Source organism: Erithacus rubecula (genome assembly GCF_903797595.1).
Source record: "Erithacus rubecula genome assembly, chromosome: 20".
Lineage (NCBI taxonomy): Eukaryota > Metazoa > Chordata > Aves > Passeriformes > Muscicapidae > Erithacus > Erithacus rubecula.
The window spans coordinates 8,294,635-8,312,428 of record NC_136672.1 but is presented as its reverse complement, the minus strand read 5'-3'; the positions used below and the strand labels follow the sequence as shown (position 1 = coordinate 8,312,428).

The following is a 17,794-nucleotide window of genomic DNA, read 5'->3' as shown; positions in this document are numbered from 1 at the left end:
TTCTGGCACATAACTTCTTGAAATTCAAATGCAAAATTAATAGCCAATTAAAATTCTAATAGTTACATACTTTTGCCAGTCCTTCTAATGGTAACAGCCTATAATTAGATTAGGAAAAAAATACTTTAGTCATAGGTACATTTCAATCACCTGACAATTATTTTAGGCATTCCCCAGCAGGGCTGTTGGGAATTCTGCCATGTGTTATACATATGTGAGTGTCCATATTTAAATATGCTATTGATCAGCTGATTCCTCCAGTCCCACACCCTGCTGAGTGCTGAATCATAGCAAATACTGGCTAATTTGGGTTTAGGACCACCTAAACACACAGCAGTATAATTTACTTTTAACCTTTAAAATGCGAAAGCACCACGCTGGTCTTTTTTTGTGAAAAATATCTGTGGAATACATTTGTTCCTTTGAAGTTTGATGGTACACTGTGGTATTTGTCAGATTTATTCTCTGTTGAGCAGGTATTATTCCTTTGAATTTAGGGGTGCTGCCAGCACACAGTAGAGCTGATAATCAGTCTGGAGTTCTCACGCACAGCCGGAGCAGCAGCAAGGGAAGTGCAGAAGAAATCACATCCCAGCCAAAGCAGAAGGACCTGGCTGGCAACATGAGGCAGAAAATGCTTCTGGACTACAATATTTATATGGCAAAGTGTGTTCCACAAGAAAAGAAAAGCCCTTCAGGTAGTCCAGTCCTCAGTGCAGACAGCAGCCCTACAGCTGTGAAAAAGGTAATACTGACACTCCAAAGGAATAGTGAACAGCACCTGTAGCTCTTACTGATCCTTTGACCTTCTGGGCTGCATCTGAGTCACCCTCAGGAAACAGAACCTCAGTACTAAGTGCAACACTAATAATAAACACATCTTTAATGTTAAACATGACTTCTGTTTGTTTAAAAGCTGTGGTTCATATCAGGCATCTTTGTTTCCAGACTTCCATACAATACACAGAAAAGGGAATAGGAGGCCATGGTGTAATGTATGAATAAACACATCTTGTGTTCCACCAGGAAAATATATTCTAGCCCCTAACTACTCCTGAAGCTGGGATTGATTTGCTGCTGAGTCTGGCACGTGTCAGAAGTCCTTCTATAAATAGATGAGCAGTGCTGGCAGGGGAGCTGTGTCACAGCAGAGGCTCCTCTCCCAGCCCTCCTGGCAGAGCCAGGCTGCAACCCTTGCAAGCAGTAGCTGCCAAGAGATGGTGTCCAGAACTGCAGCATCTACCTGCCTGTCTTAGAAAGCACTGCCTTTCTCCTAGCTTCAGGAGTTCTGCCTGGAATAATGTAGGGTGGTGAATTCTTCTGTCATTGCAGGCACTTATTATGTTGTGTTTCCTTCATGGAAACTTCCTGTTTTTTCATGGCAGTTTGTGTACACACCCAAAATTATTTCAGCTGCTTGGCTTTTGTGTGTGTAGTCAGTGATGCAGCATCTGAATGTGCAGTATTTCCAGGTGTTTCAAAATGGTTCTCAAGGAAACCAAGACAGAATTCTCTTGCACTGTAAACAAAACCTTTAATGCAACAGAGGGAACAATATAGTTTCCTGAATCCTGTGTGCAGGACACTGGAAGGAGGAGTGTGATTCCCTGTACTGTGTTTATCATCTCTTTGTGGTGTTTCTGAACTGGATTTAAGGATGTAAGGTTGAGTCTTGCTTTCCAATTTTTTGATAAAACAAATGACTGGCCACAGAGTATCTCTTCCAGCAAACATATTTATAAATCTGCCCACTCTGGGTTTATCTGCTTTTTCTGCCAGAGGTTAAAATTACATACAACTTTCTTATTTCATTGCCAGAGGTCAATCTATATCTGTGTGGTCTCATTCCCTCTGCTGCTTGTCAGGATGATGACAGGCTCGTGGCAGTCCAGCTGATGTGTTTGTAAAGTGCTCCCTGTGCTGAGCATTTGGTGTTCTGAGCTGACCTGGACTCTTAATACTGAACTTCCCATATCAATCAGGCATTTTCTGTCCTTATTTTATAGTATTTATAGAGCTGAATAACCTGCTTTATGTTTTCAGTTGCCAGATGCCAACGAGGAAGCTGAAGAAGAGGAACAAGAGGCCTGGGTGAATGCTCTGCTTGGAAGAATATTTTGGGATTTTTTAGGAGAGAAGTATTGGTCTGATCTAGTGTCAAAGAAGATCCAAATGAAACTTAGCAAAATAAAGGTACCTGATCTGGATACTTGCTTTATACACTCCTTGGGAAGGAAGTGAAACATACAGTCTTTGAGTTTTAAAATAGTACAAGACTTATTTCACATTTACACGTGAAAGACGAATGTGGTGCGGAATGGCAGTTCAGTTTCTGGTGGATCTCAGCATGTTAACTTTGCTGCTTTTGTTTAAATTGAACTACAACTGTATTAGCTATTTGCATCTTTCAAGTTTTTATGTAAAAATTAAAGTATCATTTACATTAGGGATTAACAGAATTGCATACAAATTAGGAAATCTGCTTTGGGAAATATATTGCTTTTAAGGTGGAGGACATCAGGGATCCACAAGTGTTATGTGTTCCCGTTAACTTCAGACACAAACTACTTGCAGGAGGTCAGTGGGAGCAGTGGTTGTTGAAAAGCTCTGTGGGGTGACAGGACACAGCTCCCATCAGCTGCACCATCTCAAGGGTGAAGGGAGCAGTGATGCTTTTGAGTGACTTCAGTATTCCCCTTGCCTTCTGCATCCCTTCTGAACAGCAGCAGCTCATCACAGGCTTTCAGCTCCTCATGTTTGGGGAGGAGCTTACCTGTTCCTAAAGGCAAAGGAAGTTGTTGTCTTGCTGAGGAAAACTCAGAAATTTAGCTGCCAGCACCAGCTGTGAGACAGTGCTGCCTTTGCTTTGGGAAATAAAAAGTAGCCTAATTCTGCCTGTCTGCTTCCACAATTGTTCCAGCAGGGTACCCAGACATCTCTGGTAACTTTTTAAGTGGAAAGACTTTGGAATGGAGACTGGATGTGTTTTTGATGTTAAAGCAGTGTTTGTTCACAGGAGATTTGTTTTCTGTCAATTAGAAATATTTAAGTGAATAGATACCCAAATCATGATTCTGTGCCTGTTTTACTAAAACCGTGATAGAGATTTAAAAGGTAATGTTCTGTGAAAGAATTTGCCAAAGATAAAAGAAGCTGAGACATTGATAAAACATCAATGATAAAATATATGACTGAAGTTAAAATTCAAAGAATCTTTGATTTTTATTGACAGTGAAATAGGATTTAAACTGAGTTTTTTACATACTTTGACTAAGAAGTATACTGACGGTTTAAGGTCAGCATCTAAACTTCAGCATAATTTTAAAAACAAGTTCAGATGCCCAATCTCTCCCTAAAAAGTTTTGAAATTGGCAACTGTGAAATTCTAGAATACTAAGAAATTTGTGTAATTATATTTGTGTTCTTTCACTGGTGACACTTAGCTCAGTCCTTCCCTTAGGTTTAATAAGCTTTCTTCTCTCAGTTAACTGATGTCTAGTTCCATAAGGTGTATTTGATTTTTTTATATGGTTTCCTTTTAGCTGCCCTACTTCATGAATGAACTGACTCTGACTGAGCTTGACATGGGGATAGCAGTGCCCAAGATCCTTCAAGCCTTCAAACCTTCTGTTGATCACAGAGGTAAAAAAACCCTAAAAAACCTGCTGGTATTGCCTTTGTATCTGTGGAGAACAGAATGTTGATCTATTTATTTTGTGTTTGGTTTAGGTGCATGTAATAAGAGTTTATTCTGATATACTCAGACACATCTCAGGCTCATTGTAAATGTAACTCTATATATATGGAATTGTGATCATGTCTTTCCATAGGAAATGATTACTGAAGTAAACTAAAATTTGTATGCAGCAGAGGTGCAGACACTTATCTGATACTGTCATGGACTGCAGAGGGCAATGCACATCTCCTTGAGACAGATCTGATTCTCTACCATAGGAGAAAACATGTTTGGCTCCCCAAGAGAAGCTGCCCTGTTCTGAACACAGGGATTCAGAAAATATAATTGTAATAACTTGGAAAACAAGAATATAGTGTTGTTTTGAAAATAAACTTCAAAATACAGGCTTATATTCTTATAAATATTAAATACAACTGTTTTTAAAGCTGGATGACCTTCATACTGCTGCTTTATGAATTAGAGCTGTTTGTGTTCTATTCCTTCTGGCTTGCATATGGTCACATATTTGAGGATACTCTTATTGCTTAAGTAGTCTTGCAAAAAATAAAAACTTGGAAAATGCTTTTTGGCTTCAAAAGCATTTGTTCTCCATGTTGAGGAGAGCTAGATGCCATCTAAGATCTAATCAGAGCAGTCTTTAAATTGCATCAGTTTCTCCACTCAACATGGAGAAATTTCTAATTGGCCCAAAGGGAAACATTTCCATGGAAGACCTGGCGTGTTGTCACCTGACCTTTGCAAGAGTTCCAGATGCATGGGCTTTAGGAGGAGATTAATAAACTTTAATACTAAAAACTTTGTGCCACTCAAATCACTGACTAGAAGCATGAGGATAATAAGTGCTAACTTTTCCCTCAAAGCTGAACAAAACAGACTTTGGGGAAATACTAAAATCCTCCTGGACACACATTAGTTAATGCTGCCTGTTGTATCCAAATGCTATTGCTTGCCCTTATCTACTTTGGACTTGCAGCTCTTTGGGGAAAAGCCTTATCTATAAAACACTGGGTACTTTGCTCTCAACTTCTCCAAAGAATATTTTCCACTGAGCTTTATAAACAAGGCATGTTTGAAAAGAGCAAACTGTTTGGTTGTCATGAGGAACAAAATCTGTCTTTTTAAGAGAAATAAGAGTTGAATAGATAGAATAAGCTGGAATGCAGTTAGTATTTGGGGAACTGAAGCATATTGCTGCTTCTTGTCTTATGCTTCCTGTCTGGGACAGCAGGTTCTCCACAGAGAATTTAGGAAGTCCTCCAGTGTTCTTAATTAAGTGGTTTCACCATTGGTAGAAGTTTTAGTTGGAGTTACAGAACAAAGGAAAATTTCTTAAAATCATTGCACATGTGACGATTGTAAAGTGGTTTCATACTTTCTTTTTAACCAGGCTTTCCTTTCAGGGTTCTTTTCAGTGTGTTTTCCTTTTTATTGATTTAAACATTTTTTGAATTCCTTTCTGTGTTCTCATAACTTCAGTTGTAAACAAGGACTGTAGTTCTAAGTCATGAGATGGGATTTAGGATCCACTGAACACTTGCCTTCAATTAATTGCTGAAACAGGAATGAGATAAATTAATTCCTTCAGTCTTGTTCAGTTAAACTGTGACAAGCAAACATGTATGGTTAAGATTTCTAATCCTTTTAACTTCTCCCATACTGTTGAATGACATGTGAACTCTTAGGGTTTTTAAGAGCTTGCAGTGAGTAATTACTGGAATAACTTGTTTTCTTACTATACTTAAAAGGACATAAGCAAGGAGATAATAATTGGAAATATTTGTTTTCATAAGAATATTTCTTAGTTGACGTATGGGTAACAACTTGCTTTAGTGGGGAATGTTTCAGGGCAATATCCAGAATGAATGCTTCTAAATTTTTGGGGTTTTTTAGTAAGTGTTTGAGGCAGTCATTAGAGGAAGCCTTTTGTGAGGCTTTAAAGTGCAGTTACTAATTGTGATGTGCTTTGTTTCATCCATACTTTTTTTAACCAGTTCTTGATTACAAAGAAAATACATTTTTTATTATATGCCTTCTCTAATGGACTAAATTTGTTAACAGACAATTTTAGAAAAAAATCTGGTTTCTGTTAATATAATCCTGCTTGGGTGACAGCATATGCTGTGGCTTTGATTGTAATTCTGTCAAGGCTAGGGAACCAGAAAACTGAATAAATTGTACCATCTGCCCAATTCTTCACTCACTCTCCCTCCCCTTTTCCCTCTGGAAAAAGTGTACAAACATTTTCTGGTCAGAAGGAATTTTCCCTCTCAGTAATGGCATCCTTTACTTAATTTGATCTACTGTTAAAATTATATTGATGATTGAATTCTACTGACTCATTGATTACCCAAAAAGTCTGTTAAGCTGTTTTCATGTTTTTTATCATCTTTCTGATACTTTCCTTCTGTAAAGAGAAAAAAATCCTTATAAGCTCGTGTTGGAGTTCTTGTGTTAGGTTTTTAGGAGAGTGTTAGAAAAAATGAGGTGGAAAAGAGTTATTTGGGTTAGTAAAGCACCAACTTGCCTTCATCCTGCTTGCAGCATGTAACCTCACAGGGTGCCAGTGACCAGGTCTTTGGGAGCTGCCTGTAATTCTGTTACCACAAGTGGGTGGGATTATGATAAGGATATGTTTTTACAGAAAAGAAAACAATAGTTCTTTAACTGATAAAATGTGACTTTCCTAGAACAATAAAACACAAAGAGTAGTTACCATTTGTCCTGGTTTCAGTTTTTTCACCATTAATTGCTTTCAAATAGGTAAATAAGAATGGAATGGGCCAGTGGTTGATGTGCCAGGTACTGGTGAGGGAATGTATTGTGCAGCTGCAGTGTTTGGAAAAGGAAGATGTATGATCTGTGTTTAGTGGCATCTGTTTTTTAACCTCTGGATGACAAATACCTACAGCTTTGGTGCAAGTTGTCACTTAAAAGGCTGAAGCTAATCTTAAAGTATTCCCAAGACAATTCTTCTGGAGATTGCAAAAAGCAAATAATTTGCACAGACAATTGGATTTAACGTAATATTGCACATCTAGAATTGTCTGAGTAATGACTCTGTTTACACTGAATCCTAAAAGAATGCCTGTAGCTCAGTTACTGAGGGAACCTTGTCACTGATCTTCAATACACCACTGGGAAAACAAGAGGCAGCAGGTTGTGGTGTGAGAGAAGCAATATTGCTCTGAGATTTCAAGTTGTGCTTCACTTGGACAGCATCAGTGCTGTGGAGGAGTGTCCCCATTACTGCTTGGCTTGGAGCAATGCTGTAAATAGTTTTGAAGTGAATCCCTGATGGTGTTCTATTTCCTTTATCTCATTTCTCTTAAGCAGTTTAGGTGTGTGTAAATCACAGTACTGTTTTTAGGCCATTAGCTGTACTCACTGCTGTTTCCAGTGTGGCTTGGATTTATATCTGGATTTATATTCCATGAGCTTAATGTGATCAGAAAGCTTGCTGTGTGATTGTTCTTCAAGTGACATCTTTTCTGTTGTTTATTTCAGGACTATGGGTTGATTTGGAAATGTCCTACAATGGATCTTTTCTAATGACCCTGGAGACCAAGATGAACTTGACCAAACTTGGTAAAGAGCCACTTGGAGAAGCGTTTAAGGTTGGCGACATCGGCAGGGAAGGGTAAGGGATGGAAAATTTTTCACAAATTTTTCATTGTGAAAAGCTGGGATTTTCCTTGTGTATTTGCAGCTCTGGCTATGCAGTAGATTGAAAGGAGTTTTGGGGATGTTTGATACAAGTGGGTGTGAAACGTGGCTTTTCTGTGCAATTTTATTGTTTGGTTATGCTATTGATAATAATTTTAATAAAAAGCTTCTGTGGTACAACTATTTTATATATGTATATATATAAGATATATTGCAGCATGGTACAGATGCAGCTGGAAACCATGGAGTAGTAAACAATGGGGAAGGCAAACAGGCTCTAACTGTTATGTAAAGACTTTTCAAAAGCTTTATTGCATCGTGGGAGTAATCACATCCCTGTTTTAGTCTCTATTTTTCCTCATAGCCATCTTGTGTTTGCCTGCTATGCCTAAATGTAATGCCTTATGTAGATGGACTAATTAGCAGACACTATACAGTTACTTACCTCCTTTGCATTTGTTCTTTCCCTCTCATTTTTGCAATGTTTGGATGTCATCCATCTGTCCATTTGTATTAACCTAGAGAGTGGCAATTATCAAATATCCATCCCTGGATGGATCCACTCCTAGCTCTGGAGTCCATTTTTTTGGTGCTGTATTCTCTTTGTACTTAAGAAATCTGCAGGGCCTGAACAGTAGGAGGTCTCTGATTTAATGTACAACCACTGCCTACAAATCAAGGAAATAGTCTCTAAATCTGGCCATTTGTTTAGCTATGAACAAAACAGTATGGTCTTTCACAATTAAAATACTAGATGCTTCATATACTCGTGTCATAGCTCTGGCCATTTATTCTGAGATATCTTGAAGTAATCCTTAGAGCAGCACTATATTTCAGTGCAGTCATGACAAGAAAATAAATGTTAAAAAAAACTATTGGCTGAATGATCTCATCACTGGTAGAAATTCAGAGGATTTAAAATTGACCTAGATACTCATTGTCACTGCTTGAAATAAATATTTCTGAATTTACATCACTATAACTGGTAGGTGTGAATTTTTCAAAATCCTTTAATCCTGCCTGCCCAAAAAATGGGGGTTAGAGGAGGAAGTGTCTATAGAAATCAAATTCTTACTTTTCTTCCCCACCCCTTCAGGATTTTCTTTGTGTATTTTCATATCTGTTCAGTGCAGGAACAGCCTCAGAAATAATTAGTGAACACTCTCATTCATATATAAAAATCAGGTTGCTGCTGGTTGAGCAATAGGCCCCAGCAAGGCAGATGTAAGTGCCTGTAGCCAAGCAACCAATTACTTGAAGGTACCAGCATTAACTGCACTGCTCCCTGCACAGGGCTGAGTGTTTCAAAGCTCAGGGCCAGGCTGCAGCTCTACATAAAGAACAGTCTAATGTATTCTGGTTTGGATGAGGGTTTTTTTTGTTGCTTGTTTTTGTTTTCTTTCCTTAAAAAAATTGTTCTTAAATAAATTAAGGACTGAAAAGTATGTAACAATTTGATCCTCATCTATAGCTTCCTATGTGGAAGTTAATTTTAATTCTACTGGCTTTTTTTAATTATCAGTTCACAATTGCTGTGACAAATCAAATTACCCTGCCTGTGTTTGCATCCATGGTCACGTTGTCAGTAAGTGATGAGTGTTGGTTGCTGAGCTCATTTCTGGCCCTTAGGAGCTCAGAACAAACCATCTCTTGAGATGCAGTAACCACATAGTGGTGTGAGAAAGGCACCTACTCATCCAGAGAGAGGAGAGGGGGGGAAAACAGCTCTGGGTTTAACTGTCTGTGGCTGTTGTCAGTGTAAAACAAGACAAATGGGTCACTGTTGCACTTGCTGTTTGAAATAGAAGTGAAGTCTGCTGACAGTCTGGCAATGCTGTCTTGCACGCCCTCTCAGGAAAATGCTGCTCTCAGAAAGGGTAGAAAACTATTTAATTGCCAGTTTTATAAAAGTAATACATTACAGATTCTGCTAAACAGGAGATGAGGCAAAAACAGGCAAGTTAACTCAAAGTTACTGCAGCTTCTTAACCCATCAGTTCTTTTGGCTTTGTTGAACCACATAGAAACAAACTGACAAATGGCAATTCATAAAATATTGTGCAATCTTTACAAGAACAATACAGTAGCTCCAAACTGATTTTTTTTCTGCCAGTTTGTGCCATATAAATGGTCCATTGTATACAGAGCTCCCCTGAAATCTCACTCAAGCTTATTTATTGTTGCTTTGTTTAATGCGAGGAAATCCTGTGTCTGAGCCACTTGGTGCTTGTGAGGCACTTCAGAGGACCCCTTCAAGTAGGAAATAAAACACCTCCTTGTAAGAAGGTGACACCTTTGGAACACCTGAGAATGCCCTGAGCAGGCTTTGAGCTGGATGCTACAATGTGCACAGGAAAGAGAAGTGAGGTCACACCCCGGTGGAAAATGGGCAGTTTGAATCTGACCTAAAAATGTGAATTTCTGTGAGGAACAGCTCCAGCATTGCTATTTGGGCCAGTGATAGGCACCACCCCCACATCCTTGGGGAGGTGGCTCAGTTTTGCTCCTTCCCTTCCTCAGGTTTGCTCCTTCACTCCTCTGCAGGTACAAAATGCTGCTCTGGATAGGAAGAGGTTTGCAATTCTGATTCCATAGACTGGGTAGGAAATGCTGCAGTGTGGGCAGGTCCTGGGATTGCTGCTCCAGTGGGGAAGGACTCTTGTGCATTGTGAGCTGTCCCTTTACATGAGGACTTCATGCAGCAGTTTGTTCTGTGTACAGAGTAACAGGCAGTGGCCCTATCCCATGCCTTATGTGAGGTTAATGCTTCAAATACATTTACACACACACACACACACACAAAGAAGACACAGCTATAAAGTGTATTCTGAACATGCTGTAGAGTTTATATTCATGGGTATAGTCCCTTGGGCTAAAGCCATATGCTTTTGAAGCCTGTGTTGTGTAACTGTTTCAAGCTCTTGCTTTCAGTAGAGATCTGTTAATTCTGAAGTGTATCCACTGTGTCCTTGTCTCATTTAAATCTGTTTAAAATATTTAAAATTTTTCTTGTGATTGTGTTCCTAAAATCTTCTACAGTTTAAGTCTAGGAATTAGTCACTACTGTGTGGTATCTTGTATACAAAGGGCAACACTTGTTTATTACTTCACCTTTTTCCCCATGACATTAAAAAAAAAGGGTTTGTCCAACCCTAATTCTGCTCAACTCATGGAAAACAGTTAGCAGCAACAGAGATGCTTTCAAATGTATTTGAATAATCTCCACATTTGATTTGAATATGTAGAACAGCCACCCCCATGCCAGCCTCTTTCATGAAGGATTATGTTCTACTGGGGAAAACAAACATTTCTGTTTTGAAAGCTGATTCTGCCAGACTTTTGGTTTTGTCCTTTTAAATAGCATTTATAAGAGAGGGGAGGGCAAGTTCACAAACCTGTAATGTCAGCCAAAGCTGTACAGGATGAGTAGCTATTTAAGGATGTTACATTTGACCTGGAAATTGCATTGTTTCAGTTTCAGGCCAAGGGCATATTGTCTTGCAGACAGCGATGAGGAATCGTCCAGCGCCGGCTCTTCGGAGGAAGATGATGCTCCTGAGCTGGCAGGAGAGAAGCAGGTGGCTGCAGGAGGAGAAGGGTGAGCTGTTTAATCCTTCTGTCCCCCCAGAGCTGATAGCTGGTGCCAGTGCTGGGATGTTGTTTGTCCCCCAGATGGGCAGGGTGTGAATGTGTCCAGTCGCTCTGCAGGGCAGAGGGCAGCAGTGGAGCCCTGCTCACCCCAGCCCTGCAGGGACTGCTCCAGCTGCTCTGGCCACCTCCCAGTCCCTTTCTGCTGGATTGATGGGAGGCCACAGAAGCTCTGGGGACTTTCCCCAGCATGTCCTACCTGGTGGCAGAGCCAAGAACAGGATTTTGTGTGAAAACTTGAAACCCTCTCCATGTCGTATTACCCCTATGCTGATCCTGCCAATCTTTTATTTCCAGTGTTCCATTTTCTTTTCCTCAAGAAAACAACTGTTACTCAAGCCTGATTTTCTTGCTCAGTTTTGTGTTGTTTTTTTTTTTTTCCTTGGGGACTTTGTGTCTCTGAGTTGTGCAATACTGCCCTCTGATGCTGTGCTTGGATTTCAAAGAAAATTTCCCAACATTAATGATGCCACCAGTCATTCCTTGTTTTGGCTGCGACTGATTTTTTGCTTTCTGCATCTGATTGCAATTATGCCATGCAAAGAGAAAACTGAATGTCTGAGACAATCACAATGTTTTCTGTGTCTGAACATATCTTAGTGATTTTTACAGTGAATATACCAGAAGACTCATGACTTACTCAAAATGTTCCAGAGAATTTTAGTATTTTACTCCTGAACACTTGAAAATTGTGTGAGGAGTTATTTGAATTAGTGCAATTGATGCATTTCATATCTTCTTGAAATTCATAGATCATATAAAGAACTCTTTATCAAGAGGACAAAGAGGGAGAATGAAGAATCTTAATGCAAAATACTGAAATAATTTTCTTACACCTATTAAAAATCTGTATTACTACCACTATAGAATCTGATGGGAGAATAACTTCTTTCTCTGGGTAAAGATACAGCTAGTATAAAATCTGAGAGTCAAAATTTATTTACCCTTTTTATATCAGCTGAACAGGATTTTTTTGTATTCTGTTGTGCTAAGGACAAAACTGTAAAAGTTCGAATTAGAATAATTTATTTTTCCCCTGGATAGGAAAATATAATTTCCTTAGGAAGGTTATCTCTGCTACATAACACCAAGAGCCACAATTAGACATGATATATTGTGTGTGGAAAATACCAAATGTGCTATTTTTGGAGTGTGTATTTCCAACATGAGATAGGGGTAAGAAAAGACATATTCAATTCTTAAAGCATCTGTTTCAAAAGCCAGGAATGCTGTCTGACACAATTGCCAGGAAAAGCCCATTTTCTGCAGACACAGTTAACCATTTCTGGAATATCACTCCACTCATTGCCAAACTGTTTTCCTCTTCTTTTTCAGCATCCTTATACTCATAAATGCTACAGTGCCTTAAAATTAAACCATTTTTGTTCAGCACACACAGCTAAATAATTAGACACAATGGTTGGGCCTTCTATGCTGATTTGTGCACGTCTTGGTGCATCAGTGTCTCTACTGATCATTTTTTTGAAATGGTAGTAGACAAGTTGTCACTTCTCATGCCAGCTTGCTGGCATAAATGATCTAAATTATTTGCAGTTTTAAAAAATGTGTTTCCAAAGGAGTGCTCAGACTGAACAGAGTTTCTGCCAGACACTTGTAGCTGACAGAATGCAGCTGCTGCTGCAGGCCTTAGGATGTACTGCTTGGCCATATATCTGTTCAGGACTTTTATATCAAAAACTTTAATGGTTTAATAGAAAATCCATATCTGTCGTAGCAAATAGGTTTAAGAAAATTATCTTGATGCCCTTTTCCTATTCTCTGTCTAAAGGTATGTTGGAGGACATCGAACAAGTAAAATCATGAGAATTGTGGATAAAATTACAAAGTCAAAATACTTTCAGAAAGCAACAGAGACTGAGTTTATTAAGAAGAAAATTGAAGAGGTCTCCAATACTCCATTGCTGCTAACAGTTGAAGTACAGGAGTGCAGAGGAACACTAGTGATTAACATTCCACCTCCACCCACTGACAGAATATGGTAAGAGGAGCTCAGAGCGAGCTGGGCAATGTTTCATGTGTGCTACATGGGGGATTGAAGCTAAGAGAAAACTTAAAGCCTGGCTTGAGTGGGTTCTGGGCAAGGTGCAGTACAAATTAATTGTAACTGAGGTAGGAATAACTTTTGCAGGTTTAAATACCTGTTTTGTTGGGGTGTCTGTAAGAAATGCTGCTCTGTGTTCTCCCCCAAGGTACGGCTTCCGAAGGCCTCCCTACCTGGAGTTAAAAGCACGGCCAAAACTTGGTGAGAGAGAAGTGACTCTGGTTCATGTAACAGACTGGATAGCAAGGAAACTGGAACAGGAGTTCCAGGTGTGTCTCCTTCACATTCTCCTTTCAGTGATGATAGTTTTGGTCAATTAAAGGGGTGGGATATTTAATTTTCATATGTCTCCTATTTCATTTATAAGTAATATGTCATCCACTGCTTCCAGCCAGTGGGATGGATGTTGAGAATTCAGCTGAAATTGACTGCTGGGATGGTCTTAAGGCTCATGTATAGACCTGGGTGGAAATCTGGTTTAGAGATGAAAAGTTACATTTTTTAAAAATAGGTACCATGGTAAAATTTGTAGTACTCAAATAAGAACATGATTCTACATGTTCTTGGGTGACAGGTGGCCAAACTGTTGCCTAAAATTAAGATAGACTAGGTAAGGCATTAGTTCTCTTACTACTTCTTTTAAAGTATTTTTTGTTTAAAGGCATATTGACCATAGTGCAAAAAGGAGGAAGCCCCCTCCAAATATGTGTAGGATAGGAATAGTGACCAGCTTGATTCTGGACCCCAAACTATGCAATCAACCAGAAATCAAAACCAGTTATTTTACTAAAAGTGCATTTTGAAAGTATATGGATGGCTAAGAGCTCAGAAAGCAAATGGGAAAGTTGGTGATGTTTCCTGTAGTGCCATTTTAATTGAATGAAATATGCAGAGATATTAATATTTCTGAGTTTCATTTACAACTGCAACACAATAAAATGGTTTCAGTTAATGGTCACTGCACTGACTCAAACAATGCTGAGCTTGAGAACCTTTTCTCTGTAAATGTGTTGCATTTTTTAAATTAAAATGGAAAAGTAAGGTTTCAAGTGATACATGTAACTTCATTTCATTGCATCTTTTTCCCAGAAAATCTTTGTCATGCCAAACATGGATGATGTCTATATTCCTTTAATGCACTCAGCCATGGATCCCCGTTCCTCCACATGCCCTCCTCAAGATCTGAGCACGGAGGCCTCTGATCAACCATGACATGTGAAGATTCTTGCAGTTTACAGTATTATAAAAATTACTCTCATGGTTTTATAAACTGTGCTGTAGTTCTCATCCTTAACTTGTGCCACTCTCCCCCCTCCCAAGGACTGCCTATCCCTGTTCCCTGTGTGCTCACTTGCCTGGTTATTGTTCCCGTGTACTTCAGCTACATGAAGTTCCATTCCATTAAGCCGTTGATTTATTTTTGTACTGGCTGCCATCAGGATTTTAATTGGGAGGCTGAGGTGACCCGTTCTTTGTGGGGAGGGAGGAGGAACTCAAATGTAACAGATCAAGGAGCTTGTTGATGCACCTTTTGTTCAGCTTGTTTTCATGCTATGTTAATGTGCATTAAAGCATTGAAAAGTTTTTTGGCAGCAAAGGAACTGCGTGCCAAATGGAAAAAATCCTAAATAAGGAATGAATTTATAAAACTGGAAGAATATTTTTCTTTCTCAGGCACTTGGAGGTGTAGAATGAACTGTTTTATGTTCTTTCACTTCTGCAGTCAATAGCTTGTGTCAAGCAATCAAAATACGAAATGCTTTCAGGATAAAAGAATGTAAATTGGATGTATAGGTAATATTGTGATTCAATGTGCTGTATACACATTACTTTTTTCATACAGAACTTGTGCTTTTTTTGGGAAGCAATTAGCCATAAAACACAACTATCAGTGAAGGTGGGACTGTCAGATTATTGTAAATGAGGAAAAAAGTTGGCAAAGCCATGAGACCAAACCATAGCAAGCCGCCTTACAGTGAGGTACAATCACCTTGGTTCCTGATGAATTCTGAATGTTTATAGAGACATGAGCACACAAACCAAGTGTCAACACTGCACATCTCCAGGAGTAGTGACCTAACTGTGCATAGAGCCTCTTGCTGTGATGAAACACTGAGTTCTTTCTGACAGGAGTTTGTTGCTGTGAGTCTTTTCCATTGCACTGTTTGTACCCAAAGCGTGGGCCCTGATCCTCAGTTACAGCCCCAGACAGGACAGCAGCTGCTGCTTCTGGGAGCAGCTGTGGCTGACTGATTTTGACCCCCATGCATTGGTTTCTTGGATTTTGTGGCATAGAAATTCAAGCATTGCAGTTGTTTGAGCTGATTATGATTAAAGACTCTTTCTGCTAATTAGTGGCCAAAATTAAAGGGGAAGGGGGAACTGCCTTTTATTTGTCAGATGTAATGAATCAAGGCTAAACGTATGCAGTAAATTCAAGGTTTGAACACTACATATCCACTCCTTAACACATAATATTTTTCTGATACTCAGTGTTGCCAACTGTTCATGGATGTCAGAAAATGTTTTAGTTTACAAAGAAGGTGAGTTTTGGCTCTCCTTTTATAACATTATTTTCTTTTTTTTTTTTTCCAAGTAATTTTTTAAGAAACTTTTTGTACGTTGTGTTGTCACATTTGATGTAAATCAAAATTTCCATGTATAACTTGATGATTTACCATCTCTAAATGAAACTATTATATTGAAGGTTTTTTAAACAGCACCTTGCCTGAAACAAAAGAAAACTAGCATTTAATATATTTAAAATTAATTCTATATTTGAACACCTATTTTGGTTACCTTTAATTGAAATATTAGTAGTTATATTTGTTACCTGAACTCCTCCTTGACCATTCCAGGCTGTGTATATTCTGGGGTTTGCTGATTCTGTAGGCATTATTTGCCTTTCATGAAGTCTGCATGTCTTGTACGCAGGTCTTTTATATGAGTTAATTTCTATGTGCAATAACTAAAGTCAAAGGACTAGATGCACTAATGTGTAAACAGATTTAGACTTATTACACAAGATTGTCATATTGCACTTCATGAACTGTGGGTAACTACAATCTGCTTGCTTTGTTTTATTAAATAAATTTATCCCATGTCAAACAATTCAGTAAACTTTATTTCTACAGCATTTAGCCACTATCTAGTGCAACTTATTCTTAAAACTTGATTAGAAAGGCAGCTTTGTAATGTGAATGTGCCCTGTGCTTTGCAGACTTTTATACACACGTACTTAGTGGTTGTGGCATGCCAGTTTCAGGGTTAACCAATGCTGAACTCTAGGAGGAAAAGCTGTATTTAATTTTACTGTAATGAAACTAAGTTTTACCACAGCAAGTTAGTATTCATATGAGGATTGTGCTTTAAGAACACATTTGTGTACCTGGTAAAACTGAAATATTGCCAGCAGTTACAGAACAGAGCTGGCACACATTCACTTCTGCCACCATTCAAATCCTCTGGGAGCTTCATTATTCTTTGCAGTCTGACTACACTGTCCTATTCCTGCATGGCTATGGATCTTCTGTGTTGACAGAAAATGCTCAAATACTTGCCGGTATTAGCATAGAAAAGTGGCAGCTCAGTTTTGGTAGCTTACACCACGTGCACAGATAACCCCCAGCTCTGGATGCATTTCTCCTGCCTGCAAGCTGATTCCTCCAGCTCCTCTGCCCCTGCTACAGCCCGGCAGCAATCTCAGGACTTCTATTCCTATTTTAAGTCCTTTTTCCAACTGAACCTTTAACTAGTAAAGAAGCCCAGGCGTCCCTCGGCTGGGTTCAGTCGCGCTGACCCGCGGTGAGTGACCCGGACCTGCTCCGGGCCCGGCACCGCCCTCCCTGTCCTGGAAAGGCGGCGCGATCCCAACAGCCCCCGATCCCCGCCGTGTCCCCGCCACGGTGACACACGAACGAACAAATGTCACTTGCATTTAAAAGCGCCGCCCGGGTGGGGCCGAGCGGCACCAGTTATGAACAAGCGCTTTGCTGTAGCACCGCTGCTTGGCCGGCAGCGCCAGGAGGGCACGGCCGGGTCAAAGGCAGTGCGGGCTCGCGTAAAAGGACCAGCCAGACACGATCTGGGTTAAACAAGCTTTATTTACCGCCGCTCCCGGCCGCCGGTCGCCGCACGGGCCCTGTAAAACACCGAGAGAAAAGAGGAGGTTATTGACGCGGTACACCCCGGCCGCCCGCAGGGTGGATGCAGCCGGGGCGCTCAGTAGTAGTTTTGCTTCATTAATGTCAGCAGTCTAACACGTGTCAAGAGACATCACCGCGGCCCGGCCTCACCGCCCGCCCCGCTCCATACCCAGCACACCGCTCACCTCGCTGCCTACGCCGGAAGAGAGGCCGACGCCCCGCCGCGCTCTGCTTTATGCAGGCGTTAGCCCCGCCCTCCTCGTATCGCCCAATAGAATTGGAACCCGGGGCACGTGATCCGGGTGCGGCTGCGCGCGGGGCTGGGCGGGGCCGTGTGAGGCCAGTGGGCGTGGCGGTGCAGGGAGGTCAAGCTGAGGGTCTGGGGGAGCTTTGTGGTCTCGTGTTGCCCCCCGCTGTATGGGGCAGCCTTTTGCCTTTCCGGGAACTTTCTTCTCTTTCTGGTTTGGTCCAGTGCTTTGTTGCTGTGGAGAAACAAGGTTCAGTATTAAGAGACATAAAATTCGGGCCCCGGGCAGATCTGCCCCGGCAGAGTGGGTGCTAAGGTTCCTGAGGGAAGCA

At 40.3% G+C, this 17,794-nt stretch overlaps 1 protein-coding gene across 7 annotated transcripts in view; it reads left to right on the top strand.

Annotated features, from left to right (window-relative positions):
• The window catches only part of TEX2 (testis expressed 2), a 56,388-nt gene extending 40,207 nt beyond the window's left edge, over window positions 1-16,181 (top strand). For 5 of the 7 annotated variants that reach the window (XM_079323848.1, XM_079323847.1, XM_079323846.1 and 2 more), the window contains 8 exons: window positions 477-745; window positions 2,044-2,193; window positions 3,543-3,642; window positions 7,202-7,334; window positions 10,836-10,958; window positions 12,798-13,007; window positions 13,219-13,339; window positions 14,160-16,181. In XM_079323848.1, coding sequence (XP_079179974.1) covers window positions 477-745; window positions 2,044-2,193; window positions 3,543-3,642; window positions 7,202-7,334; window positions 10,836-10,958; window positions 12,798-13,007; window positions 13,219-13,339; window positions 14,160-14,282 — 1,229 coding nt within the window. In that variant the 3' untranslated portion in view covers window positions 14,283-16,181. The remainder of the gene's footprint in view (window positions 1-476; window positions 746-2,043; window positions 2,194-3,542; window positions 3,643-7,201; window positions 7,335-10,835; window positions 10,959-12,797; window positions 13,008-13,218; window positions 13,340-14,159) is intronic. The other 2 variants (XM_079323851.1, XM_079323850.1) reach the window with 1 other exon arrangement.
• Window positions 16,182-17,794: the final 1,613 nt, after the last annotated feature.